The sequence below is a fragment of the Simochromis diagramma genome, unplaced genomic scaffold (assembly GCF_900408965.1).
Source record: "Simochromis diagramma unplaced genomic scaffold, fSimDia1.1 OVJJ01000061.1, whole genome shotgun sequence".
NCBI classification, from domain to species: domain Eukaryota; kingdom Metazoa; phylum Chordata; class Actinopteri; order Cichliformes; family Cichlidae; genus Simochromis; species Simochromis diagramma.
Genome location: NW_024386945.1, coordinates 1,988,911 through 2,012,517, shown reverse-complemented (window position 1 = coordinate 2,012,517; position 23,607 = coordinate 1,988,911). Strand labels below are relative to the sequence as shown.

At 39.5% G+C, this 23,607-nt stretch overlaps 1 protein-coding gene across 1 annotated transcript in view; it reads right to left on the bottom strand.

Moving 5' to 3' along the window:
- The window catches only part of syt6a (synaptotagmin VIa), an 81,929-nt gene that overhangs the window by 22,438 nt on the left and 35,884 nt on the right, over positions 1-23,607 (bottom strand). Inside the window, exon 2 of the mRNA XM_040038025.1 lies at positions 514-904. Within this exon, the coding sequence (XP_039893959.1) occupies positions 514-904 (391 nt within the window). The remainder of the gene's footprint in view (positions 1-513; positions 905-23,607) is intronic.

Here is a 23,607-nt window from a genome sequence, read left to right as displayed (position 1 = left end):
GTAAAATGACCCTTTAAAAAAAAAAAAAAAAAGCCTTTCTCAATGTGAATAATTGTCTTTTTGCATGAATAGGCCGTACAATACTATACGATGGCCATGTATTAGTATGCATAATAGCTATAATAAATCATTGATGTTAACTAAATGGTAACGTGGAGTTGTGCTTGTAAAGCTGCAAGTAATCTCTTCAATCTGTGTTATATTATACTTCTGAAGAAAGTCTTATAGACAGTAATTTTAAGCTGGAGAGAGGTGCCTCTGAGGCAGAGTTTAGTATTCTTCAATGTTATTTATAATTTACTATGGAGGTATTAAATTACTTAGAAAATGTTAATCCTTATATGTAGCAGTGACTTCCCCCTGGTTTACACACTTTATTCCACGTTAGATAACACCATGTCTTGAATTCAGCTTACACATAATCCTCCACATATGCACACATATTATAAATAACCACATGAGACAGTCTCATGTGTCATCAGATTTGCATGCACATGCATGTGTGTGACTGACCGAGTGGAGGAAGCTGGTTCAGTTGTTTGCCTTTGCATGCGTTGTGTGCGGCGCAGGAAATGCTCCCTCATGGAGAGTTGCACATCAGTGGGGATGTCAGGAGAGGTATGGCTTATCTTCACCGCAGCCTCCAGGAAACCAATCGAGCCCATGGGGTCCTTCACCTTCTCTGTTGCCATGGTGACTGGCGTCTGCTGGGGGCTGGGTAACAGGAGTGGCGGCTGAAGCGGGCAGTGCTGTGGGCCACGGGCCGGGCTGAGGGATGGACTGAGAAAGGGGGCCTTAGTCCGCCAAGGCACCCAGCACAGCTTCCAGGAGACAAATGTAAGAAGTCCCAGGAATGCCAGGCCACAGACCACAAACACACCGAGCAGGAGGCCAAAAGTAGCGTCTGGTGACGAGCCACGGGGGCCAGAAACAGAGGATCATACAATATGGATAAACAGATGGTGATCACAAGGGTGAGAGGGGACAGAGGACACAGAGAAACAGAAAGAGTCGGTTAGGACATGATTTTTCAAAAGGCCTGGTGCTAAATCTGGTTTTAATGTAAGACTAAGGACAGTAAGCAAGAACTACAAGATTCATAAATATTAAAGTAACCTCCATTTGTCTTCCTTTGGGTCAACAGATAAGAGAAGCATGGTAGTGTAAACGGAATTTAAATGTGTGCATGTGTGTAGTGTGAACTCATACGGGGATAATTTTCTATGACATTACACTCATTCTAGTGGTAAAAGTAATTATAGCCTGACAGATGATAGTAAAAAAAACCAAAACAAACAATGTAAAATGTTTACATTTGTAAAAAGGCTCATGAGAAAAGGACCACGGTGCCAGGAGCCTTCCACTGGGATTCTCATCATGAAGCAGATAAAGCGGCCGGGCACAGTCAAACTCATTTATTTTATGGTATGAAAATGCTTTCCGGGGAACAAGCAGCATACAAAAAGCTGGAGATGTACCAGGAATGCTGACAAGCACTCTGCAAGGATTCACAGGGACCATAGGGGGGAAAAAAATTACTAAACACAGGAAACATACAGGCTGCATCTCTCAAATTTCCCTTTGGGGCATCTTTCTTATAGTAATTATATCTCACTATATGACGCTTGGAGTGTCTTCCACGTGCTTCGACAGGGATTGCTTTCAATTCTCCAATCTTTGCCTGAGTGTTCTTTTCCATGCACTGTGATTGCTCAGATTTAGCCGCAATAACTCGTGCCATGGAGCATCTCATGGCCTCTCAGAGGATGCTCTAACCCCCCTCTTCTCTCGACATAACACCACAGAGATCAGCGGCAATACGCACTCGGTTTACTATCTGATATTTACCCAGCTCAGCCTTTTCTATAAGAAACCTGAGGCATTTGAAGCTCTGTTTACTCAGGGTTTTAATTTTAGAGACCATATTTAATATGCAAATAGTAATCAGGCAGCTAATGTGCTATATTTAATAGCAGTCAGCAGTCAGTATTTTTATGCTGTTTTGAATAGTTTTAGCTTATAGGTTTATTTAAACGATTAAGTGAATTTTTTAAAAACAATTTTGTGTCTGTGTCCATTTATCATTTCCCCTGCATCTCTGTCTGGTGCTTTTACTCCATGTCCTTGTCTTTTTTCTCCTTAGAGATGGTTGGCCCTGCCTTTACTGGTTCATTGTTACCTTATCAGTTCCTCCTGTGTATTTAAAATCTTGTCTTTACCTCTTTCAGTTTCTAGTCTTCCCACTTATCTGTTCTCCTTCCTTTTAACTCTCTGCTGACTCCCACTGAATACCTTCTTGTATCTTTAAGTTGTTCTCTAAAATCTGGCTGCTTAGTTCTGGTTTTCATTATACAATGACATCACATATTGGTTTGTGAAGTCCCATTTTGGAGCCTTGAGCTGCTGGCCATGAGAAAGAATGCAGATTTAAGACACTTTACACATTATCTTCACTTTTCAGACTTCGAGGCCAGTCCAGTATTTATGTACACAGTATATACATTTTATGGTTCACCCCTATGTGGGTTTAATTTCTACATACACTCACCTTACCTGCTGATCCTTATTAGCTTTGTATAAAAATATAAGTATTATTTATTTATTATCAGTTATTATCAGTATTTTTTTTCCTCTGGTCATTTACTCCATAAACCTCTTTGATTTCTTTTAAATAAGCTTTAAAGTTTACAATTGTTTTAAGAAACATGGAACTTTAATATTTATCTCTAAAATACATTAGAATTAAAGTATAAAGTTACAAAGAATTAAAATGCTTGAAAATAGCTTCTGTTTTTTTACGTCATGTTTCATTTTTTACTTGTCCAAAGTGTTATGGAAAAAAAAATCCCTAGAATCTGCAACCCCCCGTTTTGCACAAATTAAGAGCTTTGATGTTTAAAATTTCAAACTAAATGGAGAGTCCACTAAGAAGAATTTATAGCTTAGCCAAGCAGCGGTCTGGATTTCAAGTCTGGGGGATTTATGCCTGAAGAGGATTTCTTGGCTGTCCACAGCCCTGGCCTCTCTATGTCATCTGAAATTTCACACAGCTCCCCACAAAGCTTCATCTCAGCTGGACAGTCGTTTGCCGAGTCTTCATCCCCCGTCACGGCAAATTGAAGCTGACCCTGCGCCGTGCAGTGAGATGTGCTGCTGCATGTCTGTCCTGACGATATTTCGCTGCAAAATATGTTGACAGGTAAGAAATTTCATTTGAACATGTTTACTCTGGTTTGTTTTTAACTTTTCCACTGCAGCAACACATCTTCAAACACAGGTTGACGTTTAAGTTGGTGCCCAGCGCCACCTCCATGTTTGTGGGATGTTCTGAGCCTTAGTCATGTTAGTATTGATGAATTTTGACACTCCATTTATTGCATTTAATGCAAAATCGTGCACTAAATTTTAGAGCTTTGGGAGACGTAAATAGGAAGTCAAGATTTCCTGGTTTTAATATATTACTTGATATTTAAACCTTTATTCATGTTTGCGTTTTTGTAATTTAACATTAAAGCTATGGGGAATTAGCTGATAACAATTAGGTTTTATTCGAATTATCTGACATTAAATAAAATGCATAAAAACATCATGGCTTACATACAAATATAAAATGCCCTCTGGAAGGGAAAGTCACACTAACTCCAAATTCAGTTCAGTCCCCTTGACACACTTTCACTCCATTTACATGTTTGCATCGAGGATTCATCACATTAAGTGCTTTTCAGACCAAATAGCCTAAAGTGGAAGTGGGTTATGAAGCCCTCCAACACAGAGTCTAAGCTTACTAACTACTGTGGGAAGGTAAAGCATGTGACTATTTCAAGAGTGTCAGCAATAAACAAAAAGAAATGCACAATTTTTGTATATTTTAGATAATAAATTCCAATATTGACTAGAAATACCAATATATGAATATAGAAAAATAGGCTAATTAAAGAAAATGATAAAAACATCCAAATGAAACTGAATCGAGGCACATCTTCTAATAAGTGGTAGACATGATCTTAGTATGCTGATTACAAGGTCATCTCCAATCTTGCTGCTGTATTTCTACAACCCCCTCACTTAAGAGACCCCTCATAAGCTTCAAGTGTGACTCCACACACTAACGGCGTGAGAGGGAGTAAGGGCCTGACTAGAATTAGGCTTAAATAAGTGTATATCATGCCTGTAGGCTCTGATTTGATATCAGGTTTGAGTATGTATTTTTATACTGCAGCTCCAAGTACTGACCGTGTTGATAAGGGGGTCCGTAAGGCACACACAATATCTAAAAGTGAGCCTCGCTGTTTGAAAACCTCTTCAGTGAACTACTACTCAAGGTGACTTGTGTAAACACGCAGGCACACATGAGTTCTTTGTAATACAAAGTTCAGACTCAAGTATTTTAAAGTTCACATTTTCAACTCTGGAGAGAGAACTACACGAGAAACTCTAAACGATACTTCAAACAACCACACTTTAGACAAACACAGACAACCCTTCTTTGAGGAACTGGCAAAAGATAGACGTTTGTCCAGTCGGCATCTATTAACGTTTTCCAAGGTCGCACGCTGGCTCTGTTAATTCTGCTCACAGAGGTAGATTCAACTTCATCCTCAAACAGTAGGAAATAACTTATATTTAAAGTCTCATGCAAAATTTTATTCTCCCACCAAGGGCAGCTGTAAATTGCTAAAGACTTGCAAAGATAGGCCTAACTAGAATAACGATGGATGTTATGCTTGCAGGGTCATCTCGGGAGGTCTTAGCAGGTAGTTAAAAATTTCTTAATATGAGTCCTACAAATCCGCACCTTTTATTTAAGAAATCTTTTGCTTGTTAGGTATCTGAGGTAAAAACAGTGTGCAGCACAAAGCACTTCACGAAGTAAGTTTATTTCATTTTTTTTATTTCAAACATGTGCCTTCACAATCATTACAAAATATCATTCCATTATTTGTTAGAAAAGGAGTAGGCAGAAGTATATACCCTGCCAACAGATGACAAAAAAGTGGAGACATATTTAATCACTCTTTTGCTGCATGCGTTCTTTCACTACCTTGTATCAGAGGCAGATTTGGTGAGTTGTGCATCCTCACATACACATGTCACAGACAACATAATAAAACATAGCACAAAAAATACTTAATGTGCTGAACACTGCAAAAAAAGAGTCAGAAAGTCTTAGCATCTTGAAAAAAGAAGGTAACTGGACATCTTTGAGTTTATGAAGACACTTGGAGAGTGCCAGGTTTTTAACACCTATTGGGGTCAGAAGATGCCAAAGTTCACATTTTTAACTGAGAAGAGGAGGCCACTGCGTTTGTGTTTACTGTGAACGACCATCACTGAACAGAGGTGCAGTCCACAGATCCCTTCCCACGTGCTTCTACCCCACTCACACCTCGCCTCAGGTGACCTCAATAGGTCTCATGATGGGCGAGGGCAAAGTTTCACATGAGCAAAGGTCGTTTTTCACCCCTTGGCTCATGTGATGATTCAAATGCCATAAACAGGCAATATTTGAATAACAGATAATAATCATGTTTTTTTTTTTCAGTGTAGAAATGGGATAGTGTCCTAAACACAGATGCTCTCTTTTGCATCACATTTTGCCTCACAGTTAATTTCTGAGTAGAAAATAATCTCAAAGCTGTACACATTAACTTTTCTGACCCTTAATGGATGTGATCCCTCTTTTTATTCCTGTAGTCTCAGTATCTCACATAATTTCAGTCGTGGTGTTTTCTGTTTTCAGATCATTTGCAGTCTCAGTGGATTCAGGATGGGCTGATGGCTTGCAGTTCAAGAAGGAACATAATAACACATTTCAGCCTGGCTCAAAATCACTTGACACTTCCTGTACTTGGCTGAGAGCAGACTTTGAACTGGACTCAAGCTCTGCCTGACAAAGTCTGCCAAAACACAAATCCAGACAAGAGTGCTTATTGAGGAAATGTTTGTGCAGTGATCTTTTCTTCCTATCACAGCTCCACTGTCACTTCTTGAACTTTTGCACTTTCTATGGCAGACGCCATGCTGGGTAAAGGTATAAAAAGAAATAGAGACACAGATTTTTTTTTCTTTAATCGTCCATCTTACACCACTGTTAATGAGAAGGGTAGTTTTTCCTGTGCCTCTGGTACAAAAATAGAAATGACAAAAGTAATTTGCTGCTAATTTCTGAATGCTTTTATTGTCTGCCAGTGTTGAGAAGATGTGACAAACTCAATGCAGAAAGCTAATGAAGCAGTGATAGTGAGACAGAGACAGAGAGCTGGTATGACTGCTTGAGGAATAGAGAGTGATGGAAAAGCCATTGTTCTTCCTCTCCAGACAGATGGGTAATGGAGCAGAGCTGCGTGAACATATTACTCCCTCTGGACACAACCTCGCCTGACACCGTGAGACTAAACTGACCTCAGAGTTTACCGCACTATTAATGATCACACCCACGCCAAAGAAGAGTGGACTCTCACTATCCTGCAGTCAATCAAAGGGGTCTTTTTGGGGTCCTTTCATGCTGCAGACGCCTTTTTCGCAATCAATACTGCAGCGGCTGACTCAGTCTCACTCCAAAGCTGGGCTTTAGGGCAGGTGAAAAGGGCAGGGAAGTGAAGTATGGAAGATAGGATGTTCAACTATGGGCCTTGCGTGAATGCAGCTCGAGCGCTTTCAAATCGTTGTGGCATGCTTACCCTTTCCCACAAGCTGAAGCACATTGAGGGCTGAGGCATGCAACAGGTTGCTGCTCTCTCTGCTGCCACTGTGTGCGTTTCAGTACAGGCCTAGTTTCTTGTTCGAATCAAGCTTCCTTTCATCAGATATTTTGTGACGGTGCCCAAGGGGTTTTTTGTTTTATTTGACGAATATGCTTAAGGTCTGACCTGGTTTCCATAGTTACGCAATAACTAGAGAAAGTATGGATCCTCCGTGTTTGCTTGCAAGAACCAATTAATCTCTTGCCCTTGTAGCTCATTGATATTGAAGGTGGGCTTCAGCCGTTGTGCCCTGATGCAGATTATGGGATTACTGAGGCTGATGGCTCCGTCATTTTTAAGCGAGTAAGATTGCAACAATAGTCTCAGTGAACTGAAAGTATTATTTTAAACTAAACCTTTTCTAGGCTCTAAAAACTTTATGGTTTAGATTTACTTGATTTACTTTAACTCATTCTGTCTTCACCCCACCATCCTTCTAATGGTGATTTTGTGGGTCTGACAAATTTAAGTTATGTTGCACCCCGGGATGAGAACATGCTGGCAGATCTTAAAACATCCTGCTAATAAAAAAATACATTGCTTTAGGTATTTAAATGACTGCACAGAAGGTTTTTGTTCTTTCATATTTAGTATAGCCAGTCGCTTTTATTGCTAAGTAAATCCACACATTAAAAGGTATTTGGTGGATGATGATAAGCACAGAAGCGGTGAGTGAAAGGTAGCATGGTGATGTCTTAGATTTTCAAATATGAATGCAATAGAACAAAACAATATGCGAACTATATGAATAATATAAATAACTGCCTGTTTTATAAGAAGAGGGACCTGCACAATAAAGTGGACTCATTCTTTGCAGTCACTGTGGAAATTTAACCTGTTGTTTAAGTTATATGAATCATAATATTATGGATGTATGTAGTACAAAAATAGATGGAATTTCAATAAGTTAATGCATGAATGCAGGCATATATGAATATATAGGTTAAACCCTCTGGTCAGTAACATGTATTTATGCATAAACATGCAGATAAAACATGTAGGGATGCAGAAAAAAAAAGCTAAATAACAGGTTAGGGTTGGTAAAAATAAGCGGAGCGGTTGATGTATTATGTATTTTCATATTTACTTTAACATTTTCCTGAATTTGAGAATTTATTTCTGCACGCAGACACATTGCATTTACCCTCCACAGCTGTAGACTGAAGTTAGGACCACCCACCCGATGTTACTTCTGCATACTCGAGTCCTTGTTTTCTCCCCCATACGACAGAAGCAGATGTGATGTCTTCCTTCTGGATATGTTTCTAAGAAAACTGAAAATCCTCTAAAATGTTACTTTGCATTGACTTTTTCTTTTATTACAGCTTTTATTTCTGTAACGATTTGGGCAACATATGGTGTAGAGTCGACAGCAGAATTTAAAGTACTGCTTTATTGTGCCCCCTCGTCCCAGCAATCCTGTGGCTATGTTAACAACACAGATTGAAATATGGAATTTAAATAGGAAAAGGAATAAGCAGGGGTAAAAAAAAAAAAAGCCTTCTTAAACAGAAACCCCCCGAGATTTCGGGCGATATTTGTGAGGATGGTGGCGAGTGCTGGTGCTGTCTGTGCCCCACACACTGAAATAACTCATCTTTTCTGCCTTTCACACAAGGCTATGACATCTGATATTTCTGTGGGGGAAAAACAGAAAAACTTCTGTCTTCATGACAAGATAGAAAAAGCAGTCTTTGGCGATTTCATGTATTTACCTGACATGACAAATTAATGTGTTTCTGCATCTTTCCACAATGTACAGAGATACCGTTTTCCAAGTAATACTGAATAACCTGCGGCAGCTTTTAAAACTAGTTTCAGCTCAAACATAAAGAGCAGTGAAACAGATCTGTTATTAATGGTTCCAACTTCCAGAAAAAATTAAACTGGTTCAGGGAAAGAACACATTACACAACAGGCAATGACATTTCATGGAATTAGAAATGTGAGCTGACTTTGCACAGCTGATTTTAGCCCCCCAATAGGCTTTGTATTGTACAATCCCCTTAAATTGTAAATGTTTCCCAAACACACTTGTTTCAAAGCTGTCACTAGTAGCTTCCCTGTCTGCTTTCCCTAAGGGGTGAAATAATACGCTCTAATCTTGATGTGGGTACCTCAGCCATTTTTGGATTTCTGTATCCCATGGTGTCGTTTTCAGAGCAATTGGAAAATCCCATAATCCTCCAGATCCCCAAATCCTAAAGCCCCGACACCACATGTGAAGAGGAGTTTAGGCCCCAGCAGACTCTGAGACTGTGGGAAAAAAATAACGCCCTCACATTTTCTGTGAGCATCTTTTCACGCTAAGGTGGGAAAAGATGCTCATGCTTTAGGGAAAAAAAATGTCTAAACCAGCCTCAATGAAATATAATACCCCTATTAGTCATTGCTTTAATTTGAATTGAATATTTTTACAGCAATGGTGGTAACAGTACAATTACAGCACCCAGCTGTGTTGGCAGTGAGACAAAAGGGGACAGAACCTTTTATAGACACAACACTTCGTTTCTTTCCTCCCTGAAGTGAGCTCGGGCGCTTTAAGTGGGAAAAAAGAAAAAAATAGTGAATATTGGGTAACATGTCAGAAGCATCAGAGCTGACAAAAGATTTGGGGCGATGCCGCGTCTCTGCTACATTCACTTAAAACCATTTGCCCCCGATAGTCAGCTCAATCACTCTGTATGGTTGACAGTTTGAAACCTGTGAGGCCAAGATATACTGTCAACCAGAAATGTGTCCAAATACTTTAGAGCTGTCTGTAGGAGCAGGTGGTGGTTTTTTTTTTTTTTTGTCTTTTTTCAGCCTGAGTTTTGTCAAAATACGCCGCAGAGATGTCGTGTCCAGGAACCTGTCACTGTGAAAACACAGACAGCTCGAGGATTCGGCTGCTTTGGGACAGATTTTTGCCTCTGGAATGCAAAACGCCAAATATATTCCGCTGTAGTTATCCATATCATTTAAAGATTAAGTAGGACGCAGCTTGTGCATGTATAATTTCCAAACACCTCCAAAGGATATAAAGGTTTAAAATCTTTTTTAAATTCTATATTAACAAAGTAGAATTTTGTGTTGGTTTCACAGTGCACGAAATAATCAGATTTCTGTTGTTTTTGTCCAGCCATGTATAATTTACTCATAATTAAGTTAACCCCTTAAAGCAGCAGTGCAGTTTCAACCTGTTTTCATTCTCAGGGTATCGAATAATACAGTTTTTGTCAAAGTTGTTGGCAGATATGCACCATGGCATTATTGTTTGACCATAGTGAGACGAGTCTATCATTTTCAATTCATCACAAGCTCATAAGGATTCTTGCAAAGGACCGGCATTTAAATGCACCGGGTAAGCATATTTTCTCATTCAAACCTATGCCCATACTTTTGTGATGTACAAAATGAGAAGTTGATTGAAAAAGTGAAAAAAGGTGCAAAACACAAAGTTACTGAATGGGATTCATTGCCCAGCATTTTTATTACTGTTTGCTCTCTGTGTCTAATGCCTCTGCTAATGATGTGTCACCTTGTGAGAAGGACACATTCTGCATATCTCTGCAACTCCAGTGGCAGGTGGCAGTTCTCTCACTGGTGCTCCTGTCACTCACTGGGAGTTTTAACTTCAGAATTGCACAAAGTAACACTAACTAAATCATTCAGGACATGGCCGTGCCATTTAAATTAACTTTGCACTTGGTGTTAACGTTCAGTATGACATCTCCATAAGGTTAGGGCCAGCTGATTGATAAAGAGGGAGCAGAGGTCCTGGCTCTGCACAAAAGCTGATTAAAATCATCTACACTGATTCCCCTTGAAAGACCAATAAAAACAGCACTTTGTCAGGTTTGAAGAGTAATGTCTCCAGTGTGCCATATCTGACACACAACAGTTAGTCTGCCAAAATATTTCTGATTAAACTTGCTTCGCTGTACAGGACAGAGGATGTCAAGCAGACTTCTGACAGTAAAGTTTAATGTATACTTACTGATTGCAGAAGAAGAAGTGGCTAGAAATGTTTAGGGGGGAAGGCCGAAGCTGAACAGGCCAATCACAGATGCTGCGGAGCTGCACTGACTACAAATTTCTAGGGAGGTGCATTTCAGGTTATGATGTAGGGTTTTAGAAAAGTTTTTGGTTATGATGTACTACCTGCAGTGATTATTTAATTTTTGGTTTTAAATTTATTGCAAATATTTTTCATTTTGGGCTTTTTTATTGTCATTTCACATGCCTGAAGTTTTGATATCTGTCTTTATTCAATTTCTGGGTTCCTGTTTTGATTTCTTTAATCTAGTGCACTGCAAGGTTTATTTCTTGTGACATCTTTGAGTGTTTGTTTCCTATTTTACCTAATGGTTATTCTAGTTACGAGTTTTGGTTTCTTGGTTTCTGTTAGTAAAGTGCAGTGTTTCCCTGTCTGTTCCTCCCCCTGTCAATGCGGTTTGTCTTTTTTCTCCTGTATTCCCTTTTCTATCTTCCCGTTTAGTGTGAGTCTTCTTGTGTCCATGTTTACAATGTCTCCTTTGAGTGCTTCCTTGGTAAATGTTAGTATTCACTTCTGTTTCAGTCTCCTTTGGTTATTTCCTGTTTTACTTTGAAGGTTTGTTTTCTTTTGTGTCCTGTGTTGGTTTTGCTTCCTGTCTGTCTTCCCCTGAATGTCCTGATTGTCTTCACCTGTGTTGATGACCTGTTGGTTGTTCTCTGATCACCTTCTCTGTATAAATAATCCTCTCTTTACTTCTGCAAGATTAATGAGTTATACTTCGAGTCTTTATTCTTGGTCTATTTATGTCTTCTGTGAATCCCCATGTGGTGTTAGGTACCTTTTTTGTGAGCTTTTGTACTTAGTCTTCACAGACTTTTTATGCAGCTTGCTTTTGTTTCACATCGTCTGTCTTTGTGTCCTGCATTTCGGTCCTGCTTTACATGCGTCATTTCGTGATGTGGTTGTCTTTCTCTAAACTCAGCCAATCCATGTGTACCTAAAACTTATTGAACTCTTATCACAGCTTCATCAGGTGATAAGACTGATTTATACTGTGATTTATTTTTGAAAGCACAGAGAAATGATGATGCTCTTACGATAGTGTTGACTTTTTGCAACTTGCAAGTGGTTATTGCAGTTAGTCTGCATGTCTTCTCTTCACATTCACTCTTTCTTGCAAGATGAATGAATGTAAGGTGGGTTTGTATTCAGTAATAAATGATCCAAGAAAAGGTCCTGCCCAGCCAGTTTTTTCTGCATTTCGACCCTCAATCCTGCTCTTTCTACAGAGAACTCCTACTGTGGGCGAGTCCAACAATCTTCCTTTAATTCAGGGAAAAAGTGGCATGTGGCGGAGCGGACTATCCACCAAAATCCAAATAAAATATTAAAATCAATATTTGTAACTCTGAAGTAACATGAAAGCTCCCATTTGTTTATACCTGTGTCAGCAGTCCTGTCTGATTACCTCTGAATTTGAATTACAAAGCTGGAGTCTTGTTTTCTGAGACTTTTTAGTCTAAACAGTTACATTTTTTCATCATAACTTTCAGCATCAATCAGTTATTGTACATCAGTTCTCTAGACTTAAGTTTCCACTGTCTCAGTTTGTAATGACTTGAGTTTGCTAATGGATTTTAGAGGGTTCATGCAATATGCCAGCACTCACACTCAATAATCTGCCCAGGAGAGCCACTCAGAAGGCTGTTATCTCCTCCACAAGTGTGAAGTTAATCAAAGTGAAGTCTCCCGTCTCCTCCGCATCTTCACTTCCTCCAAACAGTTAAAAAAAAAGTTATTATCTACCCAGGAAACTTAAAATATTTCTCATTACAGAATTCAATATATTTTGGCCTGTGCACATACTGCATAGGGTCAAATATCATTTGCTGTTTTCTGCAGCCAATCGGAAGCCACAGGGGAAGCTTCCCATGAGGCCGTCTGTGTCGAGTTCAGTCCAGTATTAACATCTGGTCCTATCATGCAATTAACCTGCTTGTTGACCAGGATCCCCTATCTCTTGGCACATGGCTTTCAGTGTGCCTGGTTGCCTTTATTCTTGGGGGGCCATTTGCACTGAGCAAATATTGAACTAGACAGCAGAGCTTCACAGGCCTGCTTCTCTTCTATTTAAGAGAAAATAACAAAATTGAATTAAAAATAGAAAATACAAAGTGGTAGATGAAAAATGATGAAAGGTGTGCGCTGCCAAATGAACTGATTGCTTATCAACACAGACTACACTGTGACTTTCCTGAGGCAAACCATAAATGAACATTGATTTTCTTCATTAAATTAAATTGTCTCTTTTAAAGTTTGCCTTATTTTGGAATGGATATTTAACATTATAATATTATGAGAGAAATGGCTGGGTTTTTTTCCCCTTCAGTTCATTTTGATGGTGTGAATATAAGAACTGCAAAGAAACACAGAGACCCAGGAAGATATTTAATGCAACTGAATACAGTATTTCTCCCATCAGTGTTTGGACAACAGCAACCAAGTCTTCTTAACTCAATTAGCTCAACTTAATTAGTTCATTTATCTATTCGTCTTTTACTAATAATAAATCATGCATTTAAAATTTTACTTGTTTTGAAAGTTGTAGGAACCACATTTCCAAAAATACTGAGAAACCCGTTGTTGGCTTTTGTCTGGTCTCCGATTTGTTGCTAGTTTTAATGGTTAAAACTACCCAGCAAGCACACGTGAAACACTGATGTTATCTCCTTGGTTATAATCAGTTGCAGTATGAGAGCAAAAACTGAACCGAGAGTGGACAGATGCTGACAGGTTCACTGTAAGAGATACCATTTTGTTTTGTTTTTTTACAGTAATAAATATTAATCAAATCATTTTTAATAAAGAAACTTAATGCCATCTTTTTTCAAAAAACAAAAAAGCTAATTTAGTTACCAAATTATCATGACCAAAGAGCCACACAGTGTCTTCTACACATATACAGAGCAATATAATATATATATTTTTAATATAAAGAGCACCTAAAAGGAAAAAAAAAACTGTCTCAAGAATCTAAATGGGATTATTTTGCAAGATTGACAATCAAAATTAATTTGATAAAGGATGCTTTCAACCCACTAAATGGCTAAATAGTAACAATACTGAATCATGCAATGGGGTGATCAAAGGACAGCTGGTAACATGCAGCTAGCTTAGCTAGCATCGTCTTCTGTGATAGCTCTGAAATTAATCAGAAACAGGAGTGGAGACCTCGAAAGTGGTTCCTCATATATATATATCTATAATAGGGTGAGATGCCACTTGTGAGGAGGTATGTTACTAATAACTGTTGCCCAGCTGTTTGTGGTCCTTGTAAATGTAAAACTAAGTGTAGTTTCTCAATAAAGTGATTAAAACGGTCTCTCCAGTTCCTCTCCCTCACTATGGTGGCTATAAACACATTTAATGAGCCATTATGGCTCGACAACAATGATTGAAGACATTTTGTTCAGGATATTAACTTTTTTTTATTATTGTGAAACAGAAAATGTCCAGCCACAGGTGAGTATGTAAATGATGTGCTCATATAAACAAACCTGCTAGCATCAGGCTCTTGAGACCTTATTACAACCCCCCGTTGCTACATGGGCACATTATTTTCCATATTGACATTGAGCATTGGCACTGGACATAAATCATTCCGAATGTTCCAATGCTGAAGCAATTCCAGGGGATAAACCCAACATTATTCTTTCCTTTGGGTTGTTCTCAGTATAGTGACATGCAGGGATTTGTTCCCCGTCATTTAGGTGTCCTGAACCCCAAACTGCGTCACCTCATCATTGCCCTTGTTGTCAGTCAGAAACACGCCACCTGACCTGTGATACATGTGCGACCTGCCTGATCCATCATCCACCACAGCCTTGTCTCAGGGACTTGTCCTGTCACTCCGCAGCTAATGAATTTTTACCGAACAGAGGGCTATAAATATTATTTCCAGTATGTAGTTATGATTTCTTTTATATGAGATGTGGAGGAAAGCAATGTCATAAAGCAGCTGGAGTTCGAAGCTTTACAAATACAAGAACTCCTGACACCAGTGGGGCAGGTGGACTGCACGATGCTATCAAATAAAAGGTGGCAATTTATGATATTACGAGGGTGGAGGAACTTTATCGATTTGGCTGATGCTTCCTGCGTGCCACAATATGGAAGTTTAAATTTCCAGGGTTATAGCAATAACAGCTTGCATCCTGGCCCTGTAAAAATGGCTTAAGCTCATTTTGAGTTTCAATAATTTTCACCACCAGGGATTTTAAATTGATGTGTTACATCCATTATAAGCACAAGTTCTAAGTGTTTGGGATTTCACAGTGAAAGCTTTTGCTCCACTCAAACTGCTTCATTGCCCTGAAATATTACATTGTTAATCATGATGAATAAATGCGACTTGGAGCATTTCTGTCATGTGAGGAGAGGGTGTGACTGATGTGAAGCTGTGGGAAGACTCTACAGCTTCTTAATGTCTCTGATTAGGCTTAGGGAAAATATGTGGGAGAAACATAATGGAAATGCTAATGTTTTGGCACATTCTTAAGAGCCTATTAAAATGTCTGATTGTTTACCAGAGGCTGAGTGTAATGGATGTTTTAATAGTGTTTGCTTAAAAGACAGAGTAAAGAAATATATGTGTAGAAGAGATATTATTAATATCTCATCTACACAATATTAATAATATATAATAATAAGGGCTGTTTGTTGTCATGGCGCTGTCAGTACAACATTTTAATATAAAAGAACTGATGGAATTTTACAGAATAATTTTCGCTAAGAGGTTAGCTTATTCAATTTGTTGATTCATTTTGTTTCTAACAGTAAAGCTGAAAAAAAAAAAGAAACATAACTCGAAATTTCAAGTTAGTGCTGGCAATCAGTAATCTATTTGAATTACATCATTTCCTTGTTACCCGGAAGCTGAAGCCCTCAGCTAAAAATGCTACAGCTAAGCTACCAGTATTATAGCCAGTCATGAAATGCACAAATTGCTGAGTATTTTCAGCGTGGTTTCACAAATGATGAAGTCCTTGCTTTATTAGCTGAATCACATGGCGTTACTATCGGCAAACGTACTCTCGAAAGCGCCAAATTGTTGCATTGGTAGCTCACGATCCAGTTTTGAGTGCACATTCTTCTGTGCCATATCCTTCCAGGTAACAAGGAAATGACATCATACATGTAGGGCTTACTGATTGGCAGCGCTAACTCGAAATTTCGAGTTACTTTTCTCGAAATTTCAAGTTGATAAGTCAAAATTTTGAGAAGATAACTTGAAATTTTGAGTTATGGATACTTTTTTCTTTTTTTAGTGGCGGAAATGGGCTTCCATGGCTAAAAGCTACTTAGCGCCTGGCTGCATAGCTTTTAGCAGCTACCTAAAATGTTTTTGGAACACCAGCCAATGGGATGACTGTTTCCTTCCAAAGTATCGGTGCTCCTTAAAATTAAGCTGCTAACATTAATATTTTCCAAAGTCCTAGCTTTTTTGCATACTGTTCTCCAAACTTGCTCCTTTTTAGTTCTGTTTCTCTTTAACAGTGGAATAAATTCTTGTGATGCTCACACATGGCAGCAATAAGCTCGTCCTTGAGTTTTTAATTGTCAGTGGTGTGAAGAGAATCCACACTCTGTGAGAGAATCTCAGCTAGCAGACATTTATAACACAGCATCTGTCACAGTCCTGAGTCTGTGGACTCAGTGGTTTTGTTTTCATTGTTATTATCTTTGGTTTCACTTTAATTCTGATTAAGATTTTCCAGTTCTGAGGTTGGTTCCTGTGCTCCTGCTGTGCTGTGTTAGTATTGTGTCCCTGTGTTCATGTCATTTCCTGTTTTATTTTGACAGTGCCATGTCCTATGTTAGTGTGGCTAGTTTTGCTTCCCCTTGTCTCTTTATGTCCAATTAATCCCAGCTGTGTCTCCCTCCTGTTTCTCATTCCCCGATTGCCCTTTTGTGTAAATGAGCCCTGTGTTTTCTCCTGCTTGTTCCTGGTTCGTCTGCATTATTTCCTTTGCCTTATCCTGTGTTGTTTCCCCGAGTCTCCCTGCGTCTCTGTTTCAGGTCTTTTTGTAAGTTTCTTCCAGTTTAGTTAATCTTAGGTTCTGCACTTGCCACCTCCTTTGCTTTTTGCACCGTCACTGTCACAATAAAACTCATTCTCATCAGAAGCCGTGCCTGTATCTTGGGTCCATTACTAAATTCCACATGGCTTGCCCCGCTAGCCTTGACAGCATCAACAACTATTTCTCAAAAGTTAAAATAATTTCACCTCGTGTTGGTGCATATTTACCTTTATTTGCATTGCCTTTTAAAAATGTGTCTCTTGATTACACTTTGCATATAATACCATGCTAAAACTTCACTGTGGATTTGGGATGAGCACCAAATGCTGGTTGATGCTTAATTCATTCAACTTGGAAATAATTTTATTGGCTTTCAAGAGTGTTAAGATCTATACCAGTGACACTGTTCATTAACATGAAGCCTGTCACTGGTTTGCAGGAGAGGAAACTGGAGGAAACAGGCATCCCAGCTTTGCACAAATGTACGAAAAATCCACCTTCCAAAACTTCTAAAGCTCACTGCATAACATATTTTGTACAGAATAAAAAAAAATGAGTGTAATATCTAAATTAGTGACGCTGTGGCTTCCTAAATTGGATATGTTTGTTCAGCTTGCTTAAGAATAGGGAGAAGTTGCCAGAAACCACCTATCATTATTAGAAGCTATCACCCATTTGTGATAATGGGATCCAGTGACCTTTATGCATAGCGTGGTTTGGGTAGCCTTGTTCTCTCAAAGCGAAGGGTCACTGCAAATCAATGCAGATTTATTCTGACTGATCACCTTCATCTTATGATAAAGCATTTCTGTTCTAAAAGTGGGATCTCCTTCAGGATGACAGTGGTCCAATCAATACTGGGCGATGGTTTAACATGAAAGTAATATAAATCATATGCTTTGATCTTTGCAGTCATCAGATGGAAGCCTAATTGAATACCCATGGGACATTTTTGATCGAATGATGGAGAATCAATACCAAGATACATTGAAGCTGGAGTTTTGGTACACGGTGGTTCACCTAAAGTAGACCCTTTCATCTGGTTTCCTGAATATAGATAAAACCTAAGCATAATCTAAATGAAATAAAATAAATGACATTTGATATTGTTTTTAGTCTCAAAGAAGGTTTAATCCACGTCTGAGAAACAGAGCATTTATACTGAATTTGCTCTGTGATCTGTCTGCAGTATCTCATTAAATTAATCTTGCATGAAAATCAAAGTGTAGCTAGAAACCTACTGGTAATTGAATCATGCCAGCAATGATGCCCATTAGTGTGTGCTTACTGTGCAATTTCTCTCTTGGCCTTCATTATGATCTCAACCGTACCTCTGCGATGCTAATGCTTTAAAAAAATAAATCCATCCAGGTATAAAACACCTGCCAGAATATCTAGAACCATCTCTGTGGTGGCTCAACTCCAGTAGGTGTCAGCAGGGACACATTAATTTCTCACACCCATACTAAGTGTACTTATCAAGGATACATTAAATCACATTTAACCTTCATTTGGTAAAAAATGCCACATCACATTTTTTTGTGGGCAGGACCTTAGGTTGACCTGACCTTAGCCTTGGGGTCCTAAATGATGGCAGCAAACAACAAGTCAGCATGGGGAAATGATGCATCCATCACTCTGACGCTGTTGAATCGACCGTGGCCTGACATTTGGAACCCAGTTGCTCAGAAGCCACTAGCCTCATGATGCATTACATCTCAGCTGATAATAAGAAAAATGGTGAGTAGACTACGTTTCATCATAAGGAAACATTATTGTTGCTCAGCAAAGCAGCTAACCCCATTTTTCTTCTCTGAATGTGCATTGATTAATCCGATCTTTATTAATGATTATTAACTGTGCAATGGAGATGCAGTTCAGAAGCTTTTTGCACCGTATGCAATGATATTACTAATATCTGTTTAAATTTGTTAGTGTTAGTCAACTTTTAACGTTAGTCAATTTTTCTGTACTGGAAAACATTCTGAGATGTAACCTCCAACGCAGAAACGTATCGACTTTTTAGGTTGACTGTTTGGAGAAATCTAAATTTATATTCTCTACACCGAACAAAAACAGAGCCACACAGTGCCTTCGGGGTGTTTTGATCTTATCTTTGCTGGTGGTGTTTGGGGAGGAGGTCAGCATTCAGCAGCAATATCAGGTTGTGATCAAAGGTTTGGGATACAGCTGAGTTCCAGTAAGAACTCGGTAGTGCCCGAGCCTTAATGAAATAAAACCTGTTACACTCACTGCCAGTCATGACTGCCTTGAATCTCTTAATATTTCTATTTATTTGATCACTAAAAAGTGTAATTATGGGTACATTTCCTCAATAATATGTTGAGGAATAGGTTTGAGAATGTTTTAAAGTAGCTCCTCATTATTTATTATTTTTAGCTTCTTTGTAGCAAGCTGAAGAAACTAAGTGTTTAAACTTTCAGTTACTCTGTGGCAACTTTTATAATAAAACTATTCACTGGAGAATACTTTTACACTTGGGGAGATTTTGCTGCTTTTGTGTCGAGAGCCCTCCTGTGGATTGCACACAGAAAAATGATGCTTCACGAGATGAATCACGGGAAAGGTTAAAAAGAGCGAAAACAAAACTTTGTTGCACAAATCCGATTTATTTTCTCCAGTCTTCACATTTTCTTGTTAGGAGCTTAGGTTGTGATTCATAAACTTGGTAAGTTCGGCCTTAAGAAGACATCATCTACTGTTAAGGTTACACAAAATTGTCAGTGAAATGTAATTAAACAAGAAAATAATGGTCAGCTAAAAGGATAATTAATACATTTATACTTTAACTAAGGGAGATTCTGCAGGGCTGAAAGGCTGAAGGGGTGTCACCTCATATTAGTCCCCGCTCCGTGACATTCATTAACTCTTTTTCCTCTTTTTCCTGTCAGGGAAAATGGCGTTTGCTCCTCACCGGGGGGGGGCTGTGCAGATTCAATTAATTTTACTTGCTAGTTGCTGTGCATGCATGATGCACTGAACTTTATTTACACCAAATCAAAAGGGTCACAGAATGAGCTGATAGCAGACAGCAAGCCCACTGGAGTTACTTTGAAAGAACTGTGTCAGAATAAAAGAAAATATCTGAGCTTTCCTATTTTTAGTGTGTTCTGTTCAACACAAACTAACAGCACTGATGGGGTTTGTCTCAAACCTGTGCTCAGCAGCAAAATAGTTGTATACAAGAGTGAAAATGACAGGGTGTGAACACAATACGGGTGTTAATGTCACAGACGTTTATTAAACTTTAAGTCTCTCTTTCTATCAGAGAAACACAACCTCCAGCTATTCCCAGTTAAAGCATCTCAATATGAATTAGGCTTGACTGACTGAGTAGCTCAGTACATCTTCTCTCAAGCAAACTGCATCAATTTTAGGAGTCGCTTTCTCCATTTAAACTCAATATTTTTCAGTCGAGACCTTTGGTAAATGTATCAAGTGGCTTGTGACAAAGTATCCGATTTAAATTGGATTTGTTTTAGGGCACTTTCCCAGAAAGGTACCTTGACACAGACCACAACAGCTGTGATTGGTCTGTTTGGGAGTAACATGCCATGTGAAGCAGTAGCCTGTATCGACAAGCGCAGGGATAATTCTTCATTAAACAAAATGTAAAAGGTTGCAATTGTATCTTCCTTCTTCGCAATGGTAAATACAAGAGCCAGTGTTTTCTAACTTCAATAATTTCTGAACTATTATGCCATTCCTGCAAGTGTTAAGTATATTTATTAGCTCAAACTCCTAGAAATTACATGCGATGCCAAAATAGCATCACCCAGTACAGCTTAGGTTCTATAGGGATTAAATGAGGGCTATAAATCAAGGTTTAGAAGATATTACTGTTGTGTTAAAGAAACAGATAGGGTCTCACGTTGGGACTGGGGCTAAAAAATCTTGATGGATTTGGGGTTTTTTTGGTTTTTTTCCCTGTTTCTCGTGGGTGCAAGTATATTGTGAGTATTTCAGCTGAGGCAGTCTGACATTTCCAGTTGGTCTTCTTAGCTGGGAGGCAAAAAGACATATAAGAGAAGTTTTAAGGTAAGAAATTTGGTAAGAGACTCTTTGGCTGTATAATGCACTCACATGGCCCCGTTGATCTGAACCTTTCTTGTGCTTCCGCTAAACCAGTACAATCATTTTCAGATGGCGTATCCTCTTGTTTACAAGAGGAATATTGTTTCCTCTCATGGACAGCAGGGGTATTGATTCACACCGGATGGCTGTCAAAATTCCTCCCAGTTTTATATTGTATTGAAACAAATTGTGCCTGGAGGGGGACATCAGAGAGCTCAGTATTATCTCACCCATCCTGCAGGCGTGTACTCCCAGCTGTGTGCTTTAGCGGGTTTATCACACCGCCCTGCACTATTGTTCACACACTAAGCTCCCGCAAAGGGACATTTTACAGTCCAGCCTTGGTGAGTGACATTTTAACAAGATAGTCATAAAACATGTCACAGGAGGGAGGAAAGAAGACAAAATGCCAGAATCCCTGAATCCGCTCACAAAGAAACGCAAACGATCCCTGCGGCTATCCTCATCACACACAATCATGTCACCACTGCTCAGAGCGCCCGCCCAAGCACACACAGCCTTTGTAACCATGTATATCTGCACATCCATGAACACACACATATACGTAGCCTCCCAGGAAGGCCACCGGGGTCCAGTCATGGCAGGAGCCAGCAGAAAACTGATAAGTCTGGCTGGATTTGTTTGATTTAGCCTCCCAAAGCTGCTGCTGCCACTGAAAGGAGGGAATAATATATAACTGCACTGGAGGAACAGGTGAAGGGAGGCAGGGGATCTAAGCCAACCGCAGAGATAAACATAAGGAGGATTAAGGCTCAGCCCAAAATAACAAGTTGTACATTTCTGTAGCAGATATTTCCTTACACACATTCTAATAAAGTCAAGGCAGGAATGAAAGCTTATCACAGATGAAGTACTTTAAATCCCAAGTGACAACATGGCAGACGCTGATCAGAATAACACAATTTCCTCCTACTCAGGCTGACATGAGGCACAGGCTATCCTGCTGTATCTCTCCTCTATTAGCCCCACAGCTCTGGCGCTTCATCAAAGTGTCATGATGCACGTTGATCAAACCCAGCAAGAGCGAGAAGGAGAGAACAAAAGTGACATAAGCGTGTGAACACAGAAGCAGACAGAGACACAAATAGAAGACATGCACTCACACGCACAGAAAGCAGTGACCCAACTTAATGTTTTACGCTATGCAGCTGAGTAACTCTCCTCACCTCTACTATACAGGTGAACACAAAGCACCGGTTCAGCTGTTCAATTATTAATAAAAGCCATGGAAAGGACAAATCAATATCACCATATTTTCACCCGGGTTCAGCCAGCAAGATAATGGGCAGAGGTGCGTAAGATAGAGGCGGAAAGTGCAGCTGCAGACATCCACTGAAATCAAATATTAACATGGTGCTTCATAAATGATAGAGAAGAGTATGATATAGTTAGAAAGGCTGCCAAAAGAGAAGTACTTTCATATCAGCGTGCATTATTCAAAAGTAAATACAGTGCAGTTTAGCGAAGAACTGTATTAAAGACTGATTAACAATTGAAAAGCCACTGCTGCTCTGCATCTGCGTCTGCAACTGAGTGCGAAGCACTACGAGCGCTACACTCTCGCATCCCCACACAAACTGGCATACTGCAACCTGTTTCACAGCACCTCAGCGGGCACTGAATCCAAGCATTCGTCAGAAACAACCAAACAAGGAAAAAAAGGCGCTCAAAGCATCAGATTTGAATCTCTGATTCAATCTGCTGTGACAGCTTTGTACTCACCAGTGACAGTGTCTCGCACTTTTCCCTTTCCTTGATCCTTTACTGTCTCCCCCTCTTTCTCTCTCGCTCACTTTTCTCTTTCTCTTTTGCCTCTTTTTTGTTTCTGCCCCTCACTCTCTCCTTCGATCCACTCCCTTGCTTGCTCCTGAACAGAATGAGCCTCCACTGCACTCAGGATCCCTGTTTCTATGGCAGTGTGAGCAAGCAAGCAAGTCAGCAGGATACTGTAGTGCAAATGTCTAGGGGCAGGTCCTTCACTCAGCCCAGCGAACAGTCAAACAAGCTCAATAGCCTCTCACTTCAATCCTGTTATGCTAAAATACCCTTAAGCCACTTGAATTTCTCTAGTGGAAAACATTGTTGAGACAAACATGTAGTGAAGGAGAGAAACAAACCAGAAACATAGTAAAGAAACAATTATTCGCTCTCTAAAAACACAGGCAATGCAGCAAAAAAAGTACACGCGCATAAGTTTAGAGCCATGAATATTGATGAGGGGATCCTCATAAATATCAAAGCTTTTCTTTGAATAGATGACCAGATAATTCAAATTCAGAGAGTTGTTTTATTCCCATTCATAGGATGAGATTAAGCAAATGTGCCATGAAGGATCAAAAGGGAGTTAATTTTTTTTTTGAGCAACACGCTTTGTTCTGTGTCAAGAGATCCTGCGGTAAACTGCTGTGATGAACACATGTACATCCACACACTGCTTCAAGAGGCATACACCACTGATTTAATAAGCATTGGAGAAATTACACCCCAGTCTGCAGCTCTGACCATGGTCATGCGACATATTGCAGCACAATCAGTACAATCTTCAACAGAGAGAGGGAAAGAAGAGGAGGTGGAGGGATGGGGGGGAGAAAGTGCATCCCCCCCAGTCTTCCCTTCCCTCTATCTAGATTAGCATTAGTTCCTCGAAAGCCTGTGGTCTGCAGGGGGACGATACCACCACCAGAGGCTC